Genomic DNA, 19888 nt, shown 5'->3' with positions numbered 1-19888 from the left:
AACAAAAAAAACGAAGTCCAGATGACATGATTCAACCTTTTTTGTTGATGTTTTAGTGGTGTTAACGGACGGGCACGGTGCCGCGGCGCTCCAGATGTTTTCAGCTTGAGGATGTCGTGTCCAGAAAACAAACCTGACACACGTTCTCCTTCATGGAGGCCGGCCCTCCTCGGTCCCCGATGATCTTCCTCACGGGTAGAACGGAGTCATCACACAGCAGCAAGTCGTCCTTCACAGAGGAGAACCTGTGGTCCAGCCCAGACAGCTCAACCTTTGGATAGAACATAAAAAACATGATGTAATACGTCAAACAAACATAGAGCTGTGGTAAAAAATAAAAACATGGCTTGCCTCGGACTCGTCGGCTTCCTTTGCGTCCTCCTGAAGGTAACCTTCTTCAGGCTCGGGAGAATCTGCCGTCTCCACCTGGCTGGGTTCAGCAGGGACCGGGGCTGAGGTGGAGGGTGGAGGAGCGGTCTGACAGGAGGGCGCTGGTGTACAGGTGGTGATGTCAGAGGCTGGGCTCAGGGGTTTGCACTTGGACTTACAAGACGATGGTGCAGAATCTGTTTGAGACGTCAGACTTAAGGGTGATTCACAGTTTTCAGCTTTTTCTCAAGTGTACAAAACACACTCTATTTGGAGGACCCCCCCCCCCCAAAAGTGTACAGATAACTGTTGCTTTTATGTGACATCACTATTATTGGTTATTATTATTTAATATTAATACTAGGCCTGTCACGATAACAGATTTTGCTGGGCGATTAATTGCCTCAAAAATTATTGCGATAAACGATAATATTGTTTGAAATTTGACATTAGTAATTATTGCCAAATTTAAGACGAAATGTTGGCCAATTTTAGTTTGAGTGTAGTACCTTTTTTGACCACCAGATGGCAGTATAAGACTGTTTGAACCTAAGGATGGATAGTGAGGGAGCGAGCAGCGTCTTTAAGAAAAATGGAAGGGAGGTCCCTTGACGTGAAATGGGCCGTCTCTCCTTCCTTTTTTCCAGTTCTCAAAATAGCAGACACTCTATGTGCTTTGAGCTCTTTAGCATAGCATTTGTCACACAAAGCTTTAAACAATGAGTCCCCGAGGCTCAATGGGATTAAGCTGTATAAATAAAGGTTGAATGAATAATAATAATTTTTTTTTTTAAATCAGTAAACAAGTTCTCAGCTTTTATTTTTTTTGCAGAGAAAAAACTTTTTACACGAAGGCACTGGTTTCAACCGTGAATTTTGGAGCTTCGACAAGACGGAGTTTTTTTTCCCCGAGGTCGGCCAGTTAGCTTAGCTCGTAGCTTAGCTTCTCAGCTTAGCTGCTTTTAACGATCCAAAAACACAATTTTGGACGGTTAAAACATTTTATAAAGAGAAAAGAGAAAGGGAGGGGTCAGTGAAGAGCACCGGAGTTGAACTTTTTGTCATCCAGTGTCTTCAGTAGAAAGAGAGACACGAAGAAACGATAAAGCCAACAAATGAAAATGAGATCGATAATTTCCATTTATCGTGCGATTAACTGATTTATTGTTTACTGCGACAGACCTAATTAGTACATACTTTCACTCTCCAACAGGAAGTGCTTTCCCCCTTATATGTATCGGGAACCACCTCTGTCAGTTTAAAGCCATTAACAGAGTTCAACATAAACGCCAAAGCAAACCTGAGCAGGACGTCGACCAGAGCAACATATTTCCACTCAAACATCGTAAACATTGTAAACAGAATTGCCACAAGGTTACCCAGCATCCTTTGCAGCTCACATGGTCTTTCTGGGACGTTAAAGTAAAACTATTGTCATTTCACATTTCGTCATTTCGCTTTCATGTCAGTTTAACAGAGAATTTTGGGTTTGGCTGATTTTGGAATTTAAACTTTTCAAAGTCAAGTTTTGTATAAATAATGATAAACAATAAACAAGCAGTACATCGATGTCCCCTGTAACTGGGGGAGTTGAATAGTGAACTTTGAGATGAGTGTTTTTTCTGGACTGGAACAGGGAATACAAGTAAGCCTTCATGTTTTTGGCACAAGATATTCAAGTTAATAGAAGTTATAGAGTGACAGATCCTGGGGAGCGAAGGGAGCAATTTTATCCACCACCAGGTGCAATGGCGGAGCCAGAGGGTGGCCCGTGGTGGCCTTGGCCCCCATTGATTAATCGTTGGTCACCCCGATCATTTGAGAAAACTTTACTTTTATGGGACATAAACACTAGAAAGCAAAGTTTCCTCAAATGATGGGGTGGCCTGTTTACCTATACCAGGGCTATTCAACTGGCAGCCTGCGGGCCATTTCCGGCGCATGGGTGACTTCAAGCTTCATAATTTTATTTATTTATTTATTTATTTATTTTTTTTGGGGGGGGGGGGGGGTGTCTGGGTTTGGACTTTGTTTATTGCATTTATGATTCAATGCAATAAAATAAACAAATTTAAAAGGTAACAGATCAGCGTAAACTTTGGTTTACTTTAGTCACATAATGATTTTAATCGCTAGATGTCCGGCCCCCGAGCTGTTGGCTTTCAGAAACTGTGGCCCTCAGAGCAGTTTTGTTTAATAGCCCTGACCTATACAGTATATATGGTGGCCATCTTGGATTTTGATGTGGCAACCCAAATTTCGTTTGGGACCCTTCTTATGTCTAGAAGCAGCCACTCACCAAATGGAAGTTGGCATGTTGCTTATGTTTCAAGTGATCCAGCTCACAAGACAGATGGACAGATGGAGGGTATTTGTAATGCCCCTCTTCGCTTTGCGATGGGGGACAATAATGTCCCAAAACAAGACAATGACTCTCCCATATATGGCTGACAAAAAGTTTGGAAATCATATTAAAAATGTTTTTATTATATTTTCTGAGAGACAGAAAACTCAAATTTCTGTTCAGAACAACAACGAATGTCGAGAGGTTTTTAATTTGTCCTTGTTCTGGCAGATAATGGTAAAAGAAATAAAACGACTCACTGACCAGAAACGGCAGCAGAGCTCGAATTAGTCTTCAGTCCTCTCATCTGCAACAAAATTAAAAAACACCAGAAATGTCAAAGCTTTAAACGAAAACCTCACAAGATTTGTTCGTGTTCAGAGATGGGAATAACTTGACTCCAACTTCATTTCTGTGAAATTCACTGACTTTTTGTCATTTTCCGTTTGCTAAGGTATATTCCATGTAGAGGTCATCTTGACCACATGTGACTTGGACCAAATATGACTTTTTATATAATTTTTGATTCATACTGTACAATTTACACTTCATATAGTGAAGTCTTCGGTCTTTTCAGATCTGCTAAAATCAACATGAAGGGAAGACTTACTCTCAATAAACAGAGCTCAGGTGATATTTGTGTTACTCACCTGAGGTGATATTACTGAAGCTTAGAGCAGATTATATCTTAAAGCACATTAAATTATTAGAGGACTGACCCAACTTCTTCATATCAGTGTGAATACAGTACAGATTAAACATTTTAACCACCCAAGCAGCCAGACTTTCTTCTAATGTTTGACAGTGATTTTGATCAACAACTCTTCAGGCTTCCTGAAGGTATTTCAAAGTATTTCTTTGGACTTTTATGGACTTTTCCCACTCATTTCTTGGTTTCCTGCCAACCTGACCAAAGTGGACAAATAAGAGTTCAATCTAAAATATGATCTACAACAGATGAACAGGTTTATTATAAATTGAACAAAAAATAAATACCGTATTTTTCAGCCTATATGTTGTGGGTTTTTTGCATAATTTGCATGCCCTGCGACTTATACGCCAAAACGACGTATTTATGGATTTTTTTCCACATTTATAAACCAATCTTTGGCTGAGATATGACCGTTTTCATTCGTTCTGACTGAAAATATTGAACACTATCATTTTCAGCCAATAGATGGCACTCGAGTTGTATGGAATGCCGCTGTGTCATGTAATAGGTAAAAGTGGATATTGACACAATCGGCTTGCCACAGACTGCCACCTTCATCCAGCTTGCCTGGAGCAACCGTCAAATCAGCTTCATTTCGCTGGACCGCCCCAGCGAACTGAATCTGATTTGACAATTACAGTGCATTTATTAAGTAAAAAGTTAACTTGAGACACAACTTTACTATAATGTCGAGCAAACAAATAATTGTTTTTAAGTGTTTAGCTTGTTAAAGTCCTCCCTTGCATGCTGCCGTGGCAGCTATTTGGCAGCCAATTGATTTTTGGCGCAACACTGGTCCACATTTCCAGGTTGTCAGCAGTGACGTTAAATAGATGCAACGTATACAGTGAAGCAACATAGTTATGGATTTTTCCATCCCTCCATCTTTTACTCGCTTCTTCCATTTTGGGTCACGGGGGTTGCCGGGGCCCATGTCCAGCAATCACTGTGCGAGGGGCGGGGTACACCCTGGACAGGTCTCCAGTCCATCACAGGGGCACATGGAGACAAACAACCATTCACTCTCTCACTCACACCTAGGGACAATTTAGAGTTACCAATCAGCCTAACATGCATGTTTTTGGTCTGTGGGAGGAAACCGGAGCACCCGGAGAAAACCCACGCATGCACGGAGAACATGTAAACTCCACCCAGAAAGGCCCCTGGACCGGGATTTGAACCAGGGACCTGCTCGCTGAGAGGCAGCAGCTCTACCAGTTGCGCCACCGTGCTGCGATTTTCCCACTTTATTAGACATATTTGGACTGATACGACTTATAGGGCGGTGCAACGTTTACGGTGGAAAACACGGTAAATCAGCAAAGACCTGAAACAGGACCCAGGAGATGCATCATCCTCCACAGATCACCTTGTTGATACTAAATACTATTTTCTGTTTGTCAAACTGTATTATCTTAAGTATTTATTACATCGTAATATAAAAACACTAGAACAAATTTGTCTTTGTGATAGGCTCCTGGTAAAATCTCTACAGACCCTCTAAATGTAGACATTTATTTTATGTCTGGGTGATAATATACAAATATTTTTCTGAAAATAATCAGCTCCTGAACTGATAGAGTAAAAAAGAAGCAAAAATCTATAAAGAAAAATGTCAAAAATCTTCTAAAAGCCTGAAGAAATTATCGATCCAGACCACTATGCAAGAAGTTCTGGCTCCTTGAACGACACATGTCAATCAAAAGAGGAAAACTTAAAGAGTTTTTTCCACAGTATTTTACTTTTGATGTGCCAAATCGTTTAAACAGACTTCTCATACCTTCTTCTTGGGGACTGTTGATGCCTCTGCTTCCAGACAATACTCCAGGATCTTCTGAGTGGGTTTCCTCTTACGCTTCTTCTCAAACACAGCAGCACCTTCTGTTGATCAAACGTTACGACCATGTTAAACCATAAAAGGCTCCGAAAATCTTCTGTGATCCTAAATGCAGTTAAACACAAAGGACCGGCTGCCTTACTGTTGTCTGTAACGAGGCTTTCAGCCGGTGAGTCCGCTTCAGGAGGGGGGGTTAACGTGTTCATGGAGAGCATCGGTGGATCTTGGGACGATGGGAGTTCAGCCTTGGGAATTTGTAGCTCAGGAGGCGTAGTCAGAACGAATTCTTCCGGAGGCGGAGTCAGTATTTCAGGAAGTATGGTCGAGGCCGCGTGGTCCTGGTCGTTCTGGTCCGACCCAGGCACTTCAGACATGGACGTAACGTGTTCGGTGGCCTAAATAAAACAAACTGTGAGTGCAGTTTCTGACTGTGTGAACCGAAACTGGCTTCCTAACGAGAAACTCTAAAGCAAATTAAACAAGTTAATTAAGTTATAAAGTTATATCAGAGCTTACTTTGTAGGATTTTTACCTTTCCAATCAACTGGAGAGGCTTTTTGGTTTTCTTCCTTGCAGGGAAATTCTGGTTGTACACCTCGCTCCATTCAATCAGCCTCTTGCTGGGTTTTCGTTTTCGTTTATGCTCTAAATAACACAAAGAGAAAAACGATAATTTGCAGAGTACATCAAAACTATCAGTAGTATCTACAAAGGGCTCTCTCAGCTGAAGTTGTTATGCTTTAACCTACAAAAACCAAAGTATTCAACTTGTCTTTTTCTTGTTAAAAATGTATTTAAAGTTGTTCGTTCAGAACAAAGTACTTTAGTCCCTCATTTATCGTGGGGGTTTCTGTTCTCAGTGACCCTGCGATAAGTGAAAAGCCGCAAAGTAGGAAAAGTAGTACAAGTAGTAAGTAGTAGTTTTAGTATTTATATGTATATATTAAAGCATTTAAACCCTTCCCACACTCTTGCAATTTTCTAAACAATGTTTCTAAACTCTAAACGCTCTAAAAGAGCACAGCATGTCATGATCTCTGCCACCTGCCAGCACTCTCGGCCACGCCCACTTCTCCACTGCAGAGTGGCGATCATGACGTGCTGCAGGAGGGAGCTTTTCCCTGCACATGTGGGCTGTACACAGATGTAGCAGGTGCTAAATAATTTTAAATAATTTATTTTAAATAAAAAAATCCATGCCGATCGTGCGGCTCCTCCATCAGTCAGCCAATTGTGTGTCATGTCCAATCATATTTTGAAAAACCACGAAAGAGCGAGTCCGCGAAAGTCGAACCGCGAAGTAGCGAGGGACTACTATATAACTAAGTAGTAATAAAAATAATTCAAATCAGTTGGATTAACTCCATATATTTTGGTTTTTGCACAACTTTGCCATCCAGTTTACTGGTAAGGTGAATTGCTGCCGTCTTAGAAGTCCAAGCTTAAATATTTTATAGAGGCCACAACAAGCACTTGCTGAAGATTGTTACTTTTTCAGAGCGATCACAAGTGTCCCATTATTCTCCTTCTTGCCCTGTCACTCAGTTTGAGAGGACGGACTTCTTTTAGTAAATTTACACGTGTCCCATTTTCCTTCCATTTCTTGATTAAGGATGTAACAGAACACCTGGGAATGTTTAGGGCTTTGGAAATCCTTTTGTATCCATCCCCCGTCTTGTACTTTTCAATCATTTTTCTCTGAGTTGGACTTGGATGGTCACTTACATTACATGACTGTTTATAGGCACTAAAATGTTGTGTGTGTGTGTGTGGGGGGACTTTAAGCTGTGTAAAAACAAATGTAAAGAGTGGAACAAACAGTGTTTCCTTTGTCCCGTGGCTGTGCAGGCTGTATTTGACTGTACTTACCTCTTGAAGCCTTACTTTCATGCCCAATTTGAAGCACCAGTCCTGTGTTAGTCTTGGTGTAGTCTGCAACCAGGTCGTTTTCCTGTTCCAGAAGCAGAGTAGTGTCACTCTCCTGCACCAAAGGCACCAGGATCTGGTGATTCCCTTTAAAACTGGTCCACCTCTCCTCCTCTCGCAAAACCTCTTCTTCACCACCTTCAGTCTGGCTCTGCCAGCTGCTGCCTGGTATACCCAGAATCCTTGATGAAAAGTCCACCTTCAACGAGGTTTTCATTGCTGACAAGTACTTCTTTTGGAATGAGGACTCCAGTCCTGGAAAACCAGGTCCAGACCTGATGGAATGAGGTGTTCTTCGATTGTTTTTCCTTTTCAACCAATGGGAGCCCTTTTTATTATAGGACCTCTTGGGTTTCTGATAAGCACTAAATTCATTTTGTGGGACTACACTTTTGTTTGGACTCAAATCTATGTTGCTGAGAACAAATTCCAGGTTTTGACCTTGTCCTGTTGACGGAGCTTCTTGTGGCAGCACCAAAGGCTCCTCCTTAACATGTGCACTTGGTGGCCCAATGTCTAACTCGAGTGGTGCCCCTTCTCGCTCTCTTGTATCATGCAAGTCCTTTAACATCATAAGAAAAGTGCTGAACTTGTACTTCTTGTCTGTCTTGAAAGAGATGGGTTTACCATCACTGTCGTTCGTCAGGGACTGGAAGGAAACCTCCTCTACATTTTTAAAGTCTTTCATAAATGAAAATGGTGAGGGAGGTGACGATGAAGACTGTATGCTGGAAGACTGACCTTCATGCTTTGCCTTTTCTTTAGAAGTCAGAGGTATGAAGTCCATCGTTGGAGTTGAGGATACCGAGTGGTCTTCGTCTTCACTTTTAACATTTGCTTCAAAGTCATTTGAATCGGAAAACGTTAAAGATGGGGAGCTACAGAATGAAACTGCGTCTTGATCATGTTCAACGTTGACAACATGCTGAGATTTAAAAATTTTTAAATTAGTGCAAACGTCTAGTCCCACATCAGATTTCCACTCTAGATCCTCCACTTTTCTTGAAGAATTTGGGAGCTGTTTTTGTTCAACTTCCTGTAGGATTTTTTCACGCTTCTTCTGGTCCACCTCATGCATGGCCTTAAGTGCTCTGGTCATCAGCCCATTGCTGGCAGGGAGGTGTGCAGGCTGCTTGTTCAGGGCTTGATTTACTTCAGAAACCTGCTTTGAATCATGAACAACTTTCGTGGGTTCTTCAGAAGGACCTTCGGGAACTACAGAATTTTGACATACAGGGTCTTCAATATGCTTAGAAGGTTGAGGAGTTGTACTAGAAGCTGTAACAAGTGCAATGCTTTGGTCTAAACTGTCTGACTGATCAGATTTGTTTGTTTGATCCAACAAAGGAGTCTTGTTCCCCTCGGACTGACTGAACAATGACTGAATCACAATTTTTGGACTTGCAATCAAAACCGATATCCTCTCTGCAACTGGGCCAGCCAAGTCATCAGCAGACTTGTCAGACGCAACCATGGTATCATCATGTAATGAATCTGAGAGACGAAGCACATCAGACCCATTGCTGGCTTTTAACTTCTTGACTGCGACCTTCATGGGTCCTGCATGTACGGTTTGCTCCATACATGAACTTGACTTGCTGTCGTTTCGGGCTGATTGACACGGGAAGGCTTCAATCCCATTAGCTTCTGATGTTTTCTCTTTCTTTGTGCGTTTGATTTGGTCAGTGAGACGAACTCTGACACCAGAGTTTAGGTAATTGTCTTTTATCTCTTTACGTATCAATTTCACAAAGGGAAGCCTACACCTAGAAACAAGACTTGTATGATTTTCTAGTCTAGACTCCGAGTCATTAGTTTCAGCTTTTAAACAAGACGCTGAAGTCTTGTCGAGTTCTTTTTCTTGGTCAGAGGTCTTGTCTGTTTTACTAACCTGTTTAGTAGCCATAGTGGCAGAACTTTTGGTTCGACTGACACTGTTTCCACTCTTTAAAACACTGGATTGGTCATGGAATTGAACTTTCTTTGAGGGCACCGAGTCCATTTTAACATCTGAGATACTTAACAGACCAGATGAAGGGTTAACAACATTGTCAGCTGAATTATTGTTCGTCTGCGTGACCTTTGGACTCTCTACAGACAACAAGGCCATCTGGTTGTCCAAATATCCTGACTGGTCAACAGAACTACCAACAGTGTCCACAGGCTTTGTACTGCTTTTAGTGTTTTTTTGCTTTATAGGTTCCGACTGTTCAAGCAACAGATGGTTATCGGTTGTTTTTTGCTTTTCTGGTAATGTTGCCTGGTCACTGAATGCTCCACCAAATGAGGATGCAGGAGAAACAAGCGTCTTTTTACTCGAAGTGGATACAGTCTTTTTCTTACAGGGCACCTTACTGAAGAGAGAGCGATCCGGCACTGGATTGGTGGTTTTAGGTCGACGCTCTTTGCCTGATTTGCTGAACCAAAGACCACTCTGAATCTCAGGCTGCTTTTTCAGTTCTTTAACAACTGCGACAGACGGCTGAGATGGAACTAGCTTAGGCTGGCGTTCGAGCGCTTTAGGGCATAAAATCTTAGGGACTGAATCGAGGTCCGAGTACGGGCACTCTCCACTGTCTCGGCCTGACTGGTCAGGGCTACACTGCAGTGTCTTTTTAGAGTGTTTACTGTTGGTGCCTTTTAGGGATTTGCTTTGCTTCTTCTTTCCAGAAGATTTTTTTAAAGTGCTTGGTTTTGTTGGAGTTGTATTTGGGGATAAAGTGAATCCGTTGGTTATGTGCAATGTCTCAGGGAGGGTGGAGACTGATGAACTGAGAGGAGGAAAGGTTGGATGGGTCCTAGTCTCTCTTTCTTGGGGTGAGCTACAAGTGAAAGCAGTATTTGTGGATGAACACATGGAGGGCGCCATTTTAGGTCTCCCAGGCAGAACAGACTCGGCCTCCGCCACGCTGGATTTCCAAGAATCCTGAAAACGCTTGGCTATCTGCAGAGAAACAAAACAAAAACCACTCAATGGCAGTCCAGACCAATTCACTCAATCAATCACATTCCTGAATATATCGGTTATTTCATTTAATGCTTTAATTTTCTAACCCAGTTCATAATTATGTGTAGCACCAACATTTTATCATGGCACGCAAGCACTGTGTTGTAATCAGTAAAGTTGAATAATTACAGTGTATTTCTTGTTCTGTTCCCTTTGCTTCCCTCTGCGGCGCAATAGGTGGAGTTGTTCAAATTCAAAGCCTCCATGGAAAGTGTGGGTTGATTTTTCCTCCACCCAGAAAAGCTCCTTAGGCTCCCCAAAGGTCCGGACGTAGTAGAGCCGACAGAGCCGATCACTGGGCTCTAAGACAAGTGATTGGAAAATTCAAATAGTCAGCCAGGAATGCAGGAAGCACAAAGCGGTGCCAGCCAAGTAGCTGAAATATGGAAAATGTAACTTATATACAGTCAAAGCACTCTATAATTTGTAAGCATGACCAAAATGTTCATCTGTGGAAAAAAAAATCTGCAGTATAAAAATCGTTCTAAATGAAAGCATATCAGAACCAAGAGATTTTGCATTTGGCAAAAAACTTCAAAATTAAAACAAGTGATTTTCATTATTTGTTAATTTACAGCAAGTAGGAATTACAAAACACCACAGCATTTATATTCTGCAATACCCATCCCTAGCGACCCTAGTACAATATCACAGCAAGTCAATGTTTCACACCCACCTTTCACTCTGTGATAGACGCCCTGTGAAGAGTCAACAATCACTTCACAGGGCCACCATGGTCTACGGTTGAACTTTGCCCAAACAACTTCACCTTCGACGAATTTCACAGGCGGCAAAGGTTTTCTCTTCGGACTGTTCTGCTGCAGGACAATGGAAAGAGTTAATTGACAGAGAGGTGCAGAAAACTAAAATGGCAAAAACTAAATGTGGACTTTTGCTCATGTAAAATTACTCACAAAAACACTGAAAAGAGGGTGGGATTTTCAACCAATGATGTGTACAATGGATCAGTTTCTGACTATGACCTTTTTTATTTTAGCTTGTTGTCTGTTCAGACCAGAACACAATCTACAGCACAGCAGTATCATTAAACTACTAAAAAGCAGACTAGAGTGTGTACTCAGACAGGCCTGAGTTATGACTGCCATGCGTCCTGTAGCCAAATTATTGGCTACTCCCAGTTGTAATTTTTCCATCTACCAGTAATTTCATGAAATGCGTAAAACCCTTTAAATAAAAGGAAGTTTAGCCAAATTGTATTTGTCTTGATTAGGCCTGTTGCAATAAACAATAAATCAATCAATCGCATGATAAATGAAAATTATCGACCTCATTTTCATTTATCGGCTTTATCGTTTCTTCATGTCTCTCTTTCTACTGAAGACACTGGATGACAAAAGGCTCAACACCAGTGCTCTTCACTGACCCTTCTCTTTCTCTTTAAAATCATGCTTTTGGATTGTTAAAAGCAGCTAAGCTGAGAAGCTAAGCTATGAGCTAAGCTAACAGGCCGACTTCGGGAAAAAACCTCCGTCTTGTCAAAGCTCCAAAATTCATGGTCGAAACCCGTGCCTTCATGTAAAACGTCGTTTTTCTCTGCAAAAAGAAGCTGAGAACTTGTTTACCGATTTTTTTTTAATTAAAAGCTTTGTGTGAAAAATGCTATGCTGAAGAGCTCAAACCACACCGAGCGTTCGCCATTTTGAGAACCGAAAAACAGGAACAAGAGACAGACCATGTCACGTCAAGGGGCCTCCCTCCCATTTTTTTTTAAAGAGACACGCTGCTCGCTCCCTCACTATCCATCCTTCGGTTCAAACGGTCTTATACTGCCATCTGGTGGTCCAAAAAAGGTACTACATGCAAAACAAATTAAACATTTCTTCTTAAATTTGACAATAATTGCTAATTACTGTCAAATTTCAAACAATATTATCGTTTATTGCAATAATTTCTGAGACAATTAATCGCCCAGCAAAATTTGTTATCATGACAGGCCTAGTCTTGATTACAAAATTCATTGTGTCAATCAATTTTTTGTCAACATCTACATCCAGACAGCCTCCAGGGATGCTGGTCCCACTCTAACTTCAAATTCCAGGTTCTCAAGGGATGTTTAGTTTTCTTTAACCATCAACTGATGACACTCAGCAGTTTCAGCGCAATTATATTTAGGTTTTACCACCGCTGACAAACTAAACAACAATCTCGTGCAAAAGTGTTGAGGTTCTTGTAATCCTGTGCATGATGTTTCTAAGGCTTATTTTATATGCCTAAAAAACAACATTAAATAGGTTGGATGGTTGTTAATCCTGGAGGGCCACTAGCTTGCATGTTTTAGTCATTTCCCTGTTCCAACCCACCTGATTCAATGGTTGAATGATGTCATCGTGTTCTGCAGAAGCCTGCATTGATTTAAAACAGGTGTGTTGTAGCAGATAAATAGCCAAAACGTGCAGAATAGTGACCCTGGAGAACCAGGATTGGACACTCCTGTTTTAGCCCATGTTTAACAGTATTTTTAAAATCATGCTGAATTGCTTTTAGAAGATCAAGCTGGTAACTGATTTGACTAACTTTAATGAATGGTTTTTATGGGGGCCGAGATGGGGTAGAGGCAGGGCAGCCAACTCGGGACCCGAAAGTCTCAGGTTCGATCCCCAGTCATTGAACATTTCATGGGGTCTCTGAGCAGCACACCCTATCCCCAAATGCCCCCCAGGCATCTTCAATAGCTGCCCACTGCACCACCTGGTGGTGGATGGGTTAAATGCAGAGAGCCAATTTCGCCATGGTATGGGAACATACAATGATGACAATGCATAACACATTATGACATTATTATTATTCAGAATAGTGGGATGCACGGTAGCGTAAATGATTAGGACCGTCGCCTCATGGTAAGAAAGTAGCAGTTTGGACTCCTGGCTGAGCCTTTCTCTGTGGAGTTTGCATCGTCTCAATGTGTATGGGTTTTCTCCAGTTTCTTCCCAAAGTCCAAAAACATACATATTAGGATGATTGACAACTAAAAATTACCATTAGATTGTCTGTCTTGTTTGCCTCTTTGTGACTCTGTGATGAACTGGTGGCCTGTTCAGGGTGTACCGCACCGTTTGCCCAATGATTGCTGGAAATACCCTGAAAAGAACCAAGTGGGTAAAAAATAAATTTATTTGGAGAACATTTATTCATAACGAATGAGCTTAAGACTTAGAAAAGGAGTGCTGTTTTAAAGATAAATCACTTTTAGTTTCTAGTTTTCTAGTTTCTTTTGTTGCAGCTGGAAGTCTAGACTGTCTAGATAGAAGCTAAATCAGTTAGTCGTCATCAGACATACTGTAGTTCCTTTCACTTCAAGAAGAAAGTTGATATATTTTTCTGTCCGTTCCTTCCATTCATATCTTGTAACAGTTTCTGGGGGATTATATATTTTTTCTATGTTAAATCAAGACAGAGCCACGTCTCTGTAAATTTCAGCTCAATACTGAGTAATGTTTTCCAATAACTATCTGTCTATATCTGTTAGCAAACAATTCTGGTCAGTTTGTGATACTTGTACTCCTGGACCTCACCGCTGCTTTTGATACTGTTGACAACAGTATCCTTTGATCGTGGTTAGAACACTGGGTTGGGATTTCAGGTGCAGCATTAGAATGGTTCTGTTCTTATCTGAGTGACAGTAGATTGTGTGTAATAGTGTATCAGCTTCAGTGCCTTTTTCCTGTGGGGTCCAACAGGGCTCAATTCTTGGACCCCTTCTGTTTTCACTCTTTATGCTCCCTTTGGGGTCCATCCTGAGGAAACATGGTCTTTCTTTTCACTGCTATGCTGATGACTGTCATATTTATCAGCCCTTAAAACCAAATATTTCTTGCTCCATTCATCCAATGTTAAAATGTCTTGATGACATCAAGGCAAGGATGGCTTCAACTTTTTTAAGTTTTAATGATCAGAAGACTGAAGTCATTGTGTTTAGCCCTAGCACCGCTGTCTCTGATCCTATAAACCTTAACTGTCTTGAGCCATATCTTAAGCAGTCTTACAAATCTCAGGATGGTTTTAGACTCTGACTTTAAGTTTAATAAACAAATTAACTTTGTTCTGCAGAAAAGCTTTTTCCAGTTAAGGCAGATAGCTAAGCTTAAGTCAGTGTTGTCCAGATCTGACCTTGAAAAATTAGTCCATGCCTTTATTACTACCCAACTGGACTACTGTAACACACATTATATTGGGGTCAGTCAGGTCAAAGGTTATCAAGCTTTTTCAGTCGTGGGCCCTAAACTTTGGAACAATCTGCCCCTCAACATTAGACAGGCCACTTCACTCCCTGCTTTTAAATCTCTGCTAAAAACTCATCTGTTTTCTCTGGCTTTTGACACATTGTGATTTGATTTAGTATTTTATTGTTCTGTGTTTTTATGTTTTTCTTTTGATGCTTTTAATTAATTTTCAGTACCATCATTACTTTTATTTTTCTTCATTAAATTACTCCCATTGATGTTTTGTGTTAAGCTCTTTAGTAACAGCTGCCATTTTAAATGTGCTTTATAAATAAAGTTGACTTGACTTGAATAACAGGCCAATGTTAATGAGATGTTTTATGTCCCATGTGATGATCTATTGTGGATTTATACATGGAAAAAAAACCAGCACATTTATTTCAAATGTATGTTGTCGAGGGTCAAACTTACCACTGAATGCAGAAATGGACTGTCTTCAAACAGGAACAGCTCAGTGTCACTGTCCCACTCGTCTTCCGAGCCGTCCCAGTATCTCCTGCGTTGACCTGAAGACTGGGAGCGCGTCACCACCTTAGCTGATGGGAGCACGGTGTCCTTTGAGGCCATATTTATATTTCTGGGAGGAGACTGAGGCTCAGTTTTATCCTGATGGTCCAGAATACCTCCAATGGGTGATATGGTTTCTCGTTCTTCATCGTTGTCCTCTCCCTCAAACAAAGTGGATTCAAAGTGGAGTAAGCCATTTGCAAAGGGGCTGTTGCTATCAAGAGAGAAAGCTGGGCTAGGTGGGCCTGAGAAACAACCTTCTGCTTTTTTCTCTGAAATAACAGAACTGGTACAACTCGCAGGAGGGGTGTTTCTACCTCCATTTTGGACCTCGGGTTGCTTCTGTCCAAAAGGAGAATGAGCAAAGTTCTCCTCTCCATTTGTAATCTGGGAGACAGAATAATCCTTGTAATCAACCCAGGAGTCCCTCTCCATTTTACCCTTCCCCTTCCCCTGCGCCCCCCACTCCCAGCTCCTTTCTGGATCCCTCACTGGGAGGACAAGGTTCGGCTGGCTCACCATGGTGGTGAGATGCTGCAGCCTCCTGAGAGGGCTGTAAGACGAAGAGGAAGACGAGTGGTCGGTTTGGGTGAACCTGTAGACAGACGAATGCTTGAGGGAGGAGGTGGTGGCAGACATGTTAAGGCCGATCGTTTGGTGGTGCCGTCTGGAGGGTCAGGCAGGTCACGGGCGGGGGTCAGAGTGTAGCTGGACTGAAGAGTTTTCCTTTCAGAGACACAGTATGACCCACTCAAGCTGGCATGGTACCTCCCTGAAATAATAAAAAAAGAGGATTAGGGAGGATTTAACTTTACAAAAATTAATGTGAAAAATTGGATAATGCGTATTTTTATTAAACCAACTCAATCAAACTGAGAAAATCACAACATTGTGTTTAGGAGATAAGATTTCAATTACGACATAATATTCACAGAAGAAAATACACAACACATTTTTATTCCTATTCTCTCTGTTTTAACATAAAACAAAAAAAAAGCAAACATAGAAATTATGCATCAAAACATGCGTCTTGATTGGGAATAGTATAAGTAAAATGCTATGTGTTGTCATCATTGTGTGGGAACATACAATGGTGAAATTAGTTCTCTGCATTTAACCCATCACACGTGAGATACACCCAGGTGGAGCAGTGGGCAGATATGCAAGAGCCCGGGGAGCAAATGGGGATTGGGTATTTACACCACGACATGTGGGAATGGCTGGGAGTCGAATTGCGACTTTCTGGTCCCAAGTCAGCTGCCCTACCTCTACCCCATCTTTCCAATCTCTATAGTCAGAAGATGAAGCACAATAAAAGTTTGAGCCAACGTGTCCCTGAAACAACACCCCAGCTGTATCAAAAGAGAAACCCAGTTTGCTGCATGGGTTAGGTTATGATATTTAAAGTTCAAACTATTGATATTGACAAAGTTGAGTTTTATGTTTAACAGTGATTTCAAACTTCTTTGAAGGCTACATACAAATAAAAGGTGAACATTAATTTATTTGTACAGTTTGTAGTTTTTCTGAGGCTTTTATATTGTTTATATCGATATCGGAATTAGATCGTTATTGACCGAAATTAAGAAATATATTGCGATAAAAGTTTTAGGCATATCGTCCAGCCATAGGTAGAAGTGTATGAAAGATTGTGGACATTTTGCCAAAAATTGCAACAACTTTGCCTCGGTTTGCTCAAGCGAACAGCGCCCATCTTGCGACGCAAAGGTATGTGCAGAGCATAGACTGTACGTACCGATAGTGCTGAACGTATCAGCCCACCTGATCAAGACGTCTAGTTCACTGACATTAATAAAGATGAACTGAGTGTCGCCACCTTCCTCCGTTGTCCAAAATTGAAGCCAAACTATCCATTCTTTTGAGTGCTGCCATTTCGTACTTTTGGAGCCACAGGTTGAACACTGAGGACGTGAAGTTGTACCGTCGATACGCACACCCTTAACTCGCCAACAGGCTGTGACACCGTCACTCAGTTCTTAAGTTGTAAATAAGTAATTAAAACTAAAAGTGCTTTAAATGCAAATCTGAACATATGTAACTTACATGAACTGAAAAACTTATACTTGATTAAAAAAAAAAATGATTTGAGGTGCATTTTTATTCTTTAGTCAAGAAAATGTCCGATTCATTCACGTGGAGGGGCGGGGCTTAAAATTTACATTGTAGTCGGTCACCAGGGAGCACTTATCTAGGGAGGGTGGGTTCATAGGATTAAACAGAATATGCACTGGTCATGTGACCTTGTCACGCACTGCAGCAAGGGCAGCCATTAACAAAGTGGACAAACGTCTGCATGGTGTGGTGGAGCTTTCAGAAACGTAGCAAGCATTGTGGAACCAGACGAGACGTAGCTCATAACTCAGCTGCACTGATGTGGATCACAACAAATGTGTGACGGACCTTTCCACCCTTATTAATTTTTAAACATGGTAAACTAACTTGGACAACACGTTGGCGCAGTTGGTAGAGCTGCTGCCTCTCAGCGAGCAGGTCGCCCCAGTTCAAATCCCGGCAGGGGACCTTTCTGGGTGGAGTTTGCATGTTCTCTCTGTGCATGCGTGGGTTTTCCCCAGGTACTCTGGTTTCCCCCCACAGATCAAATTCATGCATGTTACACTGACTGGTAACGCTAAATTGTCCCTAGGTGTGAGTGAGAGAGTGAATAGTTTGTCTCGTTTGTCTCTAAGTGTCCAATGGACTGGAGACCTGTCCAGGGTGTCCCCCACCTCTCGCACAGTGATGGCTGGATATGGGCACCAGTAATTCCCGTGACCCAAAAAGGAAGAAGCAGGTAAAGATATTGGATGGATGGATGGATGGATGGATGGATGGATGGGTACAAACTTGCAGTGCGTCATCATCGACCTTTTCTCCACATGTTTAATCTCACACAGACCACTGGTCTTCACTTCATCACATTATTGAGCTGCAGCACCCGCTTATCTTTTCACACGTCGACCATTTTGGCTCTGTTACTACCTCGCTTTGTGACACACAGGCACATCAGGATTGGGTTGGCTTTGACTCCCCTCGCTGTCTCAGTCCATTCATCACACCGAGACAGCCAGAAGGCGTCTAAGCCCCGTACTGAGGCGCCTTGTTTGGCTAGCTATTAGCCTAGCCCAAACAAAGACGAGGCCCTTTCTCAGTGGGTCCTATGACGGACAAGGTACAAACTATGGTGTAGGGGCAGGGCAGCCGACTCGGGACCCGAAGGTTCTGGGTTCGATCCCTGGTCATTGCATATCTTGTGGTGTTTCTGAGCAGGACACCTTATCCCCAGTTGCTCCCCCGGCGCTTTCTGTAGCTGCCCACTGCTCCACCTGGTGGTGGATGGGTTAAAAGCAGAGAGCCCATTTTGCCATTGGGAACATACAATGATGACAACACATAACACATTATTTAACTACTGATAACTATTTGACAGAACATCCAGTCCAAAAACGACCCGACTATCCACTTAGGCGTGATCAGGGAGTGAGGGACACAGGCATGTGGTTACCACGGCAACCATGAAGCTCCACCTGCAGCTGCTTTAACATTTCCTTTGATCTGGATTACACATGAAAACAGACATTTTGTCAGCTCGGATCGTTTTAAAAGTTGACGTCGGGAGTTTTGGGGCTGTCGCCGCTTTGGCACCTTTAAAACGTCTTCATCGATTTTATCGTTTTGTCCACAAACCTCCACTTGGATGCCATGGCAACGCAGACATCAGATTTATAAATAAATAAATAAATAACCACCTGTCTGTCAAACAGGATGAAATAAAAATAAATAAATAACCCCCCCCATCGTTCTGAGTGACACTTGAAGCTGCAAACAATGAGCTGAAAAAGCCTTTCTGTTATCGCGATATGTTGGAAATGACATGAGACACGATAAGGTCAGCCTGTTAGCTGGCTCGCACGAGCACGCGCACAGGAAGGCCAGTTACACCTTTCCACCGCGGCAGGTTGGGAGAAAAGAGCACACCAGGAATTAAAATGGACCCGCGCGTGCGTGTTGGGCCGCGCGTGGACACCAGGACTGTGTGTGTATATTAAGTGTGTGTATAGGTGTGTGTGTGTGGTTGCACATGAAAAATCATAACGTGGGAATAAAACAAGGCGACGAGACACAAGTTCATGAACACACACACACACACACACACTGACACACACAAACACACACTCCATGATGCAGCCCTCCTAACGCTGTGCATCAAACAGCTCAATCACGCACAAAACGCGTCCTGACGCGGGATCTGTCGCGAGCTTCTTACCACTCCGCTGTGTCCCGGCGCAGAGCCGAGCCGGGATCTGCGCATTTTGGCGACTAAATGCGCAAATTTCCGATTTTGTGAAGGCGGATGAGGAGAGTCCCGCCGGCAGCACCACTGCTAGGCCTGGATCCTGAGCTCCCTCACTCCCCCCCTCCTCCCTTCTCCTCCCCCCTCTCTCTCTCGCCCTCTCTCTTCACGCGCTAGCGGCCCCTGGAATAAATAAATAAATAAGATAAAGGGAATAACTGGGGCTGTGCTCCTCCTCTGCTTTTCTTTGCTTTAAGATAACTTTAACCTTCTACATTAATGTGTGGTTGTATTTCCTGCCCCCCCTCCTTGAAAGTCAAGTCTATGTGCGCTCAGTCATCAGGTCCCCCCCCCCCTTCAAGAAGAAGGGAAAATATCAGAACCACCAAACGCGTGGCCCCGCCCACATCCCCTAATTAAAAGCAATAATTAACCCAAAGCCGCCATGTGTCAAACTTCAGACATGTTGATCAAAAATCAATAAATCAATCAATAAAATGTCCTCCACCTCCGGATGGTGCACCCGACAGGAAGGAAGCAGAAAATCGTGAGCTGCTGCTGTTCAGGTCCCGGTCTCTTCAAAATGGAGTCCTCCTCCAGAGGAGAGCAGGAGGACAAAAAAAAAAAAAAAAA

General features: G+C 42.4%; 1 protein-coding gene across 1 annotated transcript in view; it reads right to left on the bottom strand.

Annotated features, from left to right (window-relative positions):
- Window positions 1-19364, bottom strand: part of LOC119420823 — a gene marked incomplete at its 3' end in the record, with an annotated part of 19836 nt that extends 472 nt beyond the window's left edge. The window contains 12 exon segments of the mRNA XM_037688250.1: window positions 134-271; window positions 352-566; window positions 2978-3020; window positions 5206-5306; window positions 5405-5657; window positions 5795-5907; window positions 7132-10132; window positions 10325-10497; window positions 10872-11013; window positions 13193-13294; window positions 14848-15715; window positions 19229-19364. Coding sequence (XP_037544178.1) covers window positions 134-271; window positions 352-566; window positions 2978-3020; window positions 5206-5306; window positions 5405-5657; window positions 5795-5907; window positions 7132-10132; window positions 10325-10497; window positions 10872-11013; window positions 13193-13294; window positions 14848-15582 — 5016 coding nt within the window.
- Between the last annotated feature and the right edge of the window lie 524 nt (window positions 19365-19888).

This window comes from Nematolebias whitei, chromosome 14 (assembly GCF_014905685.2).
Source record: "Nematolebias whitei isolate Nwh7 chromosome 14, NemWhi1, whole genome shotgun sequence".
Lineage (NCBI taxonomy): Eukaryota > Metazoa > Chordata > Actinopteri > Cyprinodontiformes > Rivulidae > Nematolebias > Nematolebias whitei.
This window is presented reverse-complemented; position numbering and strand designations above follow the sequence as displayed.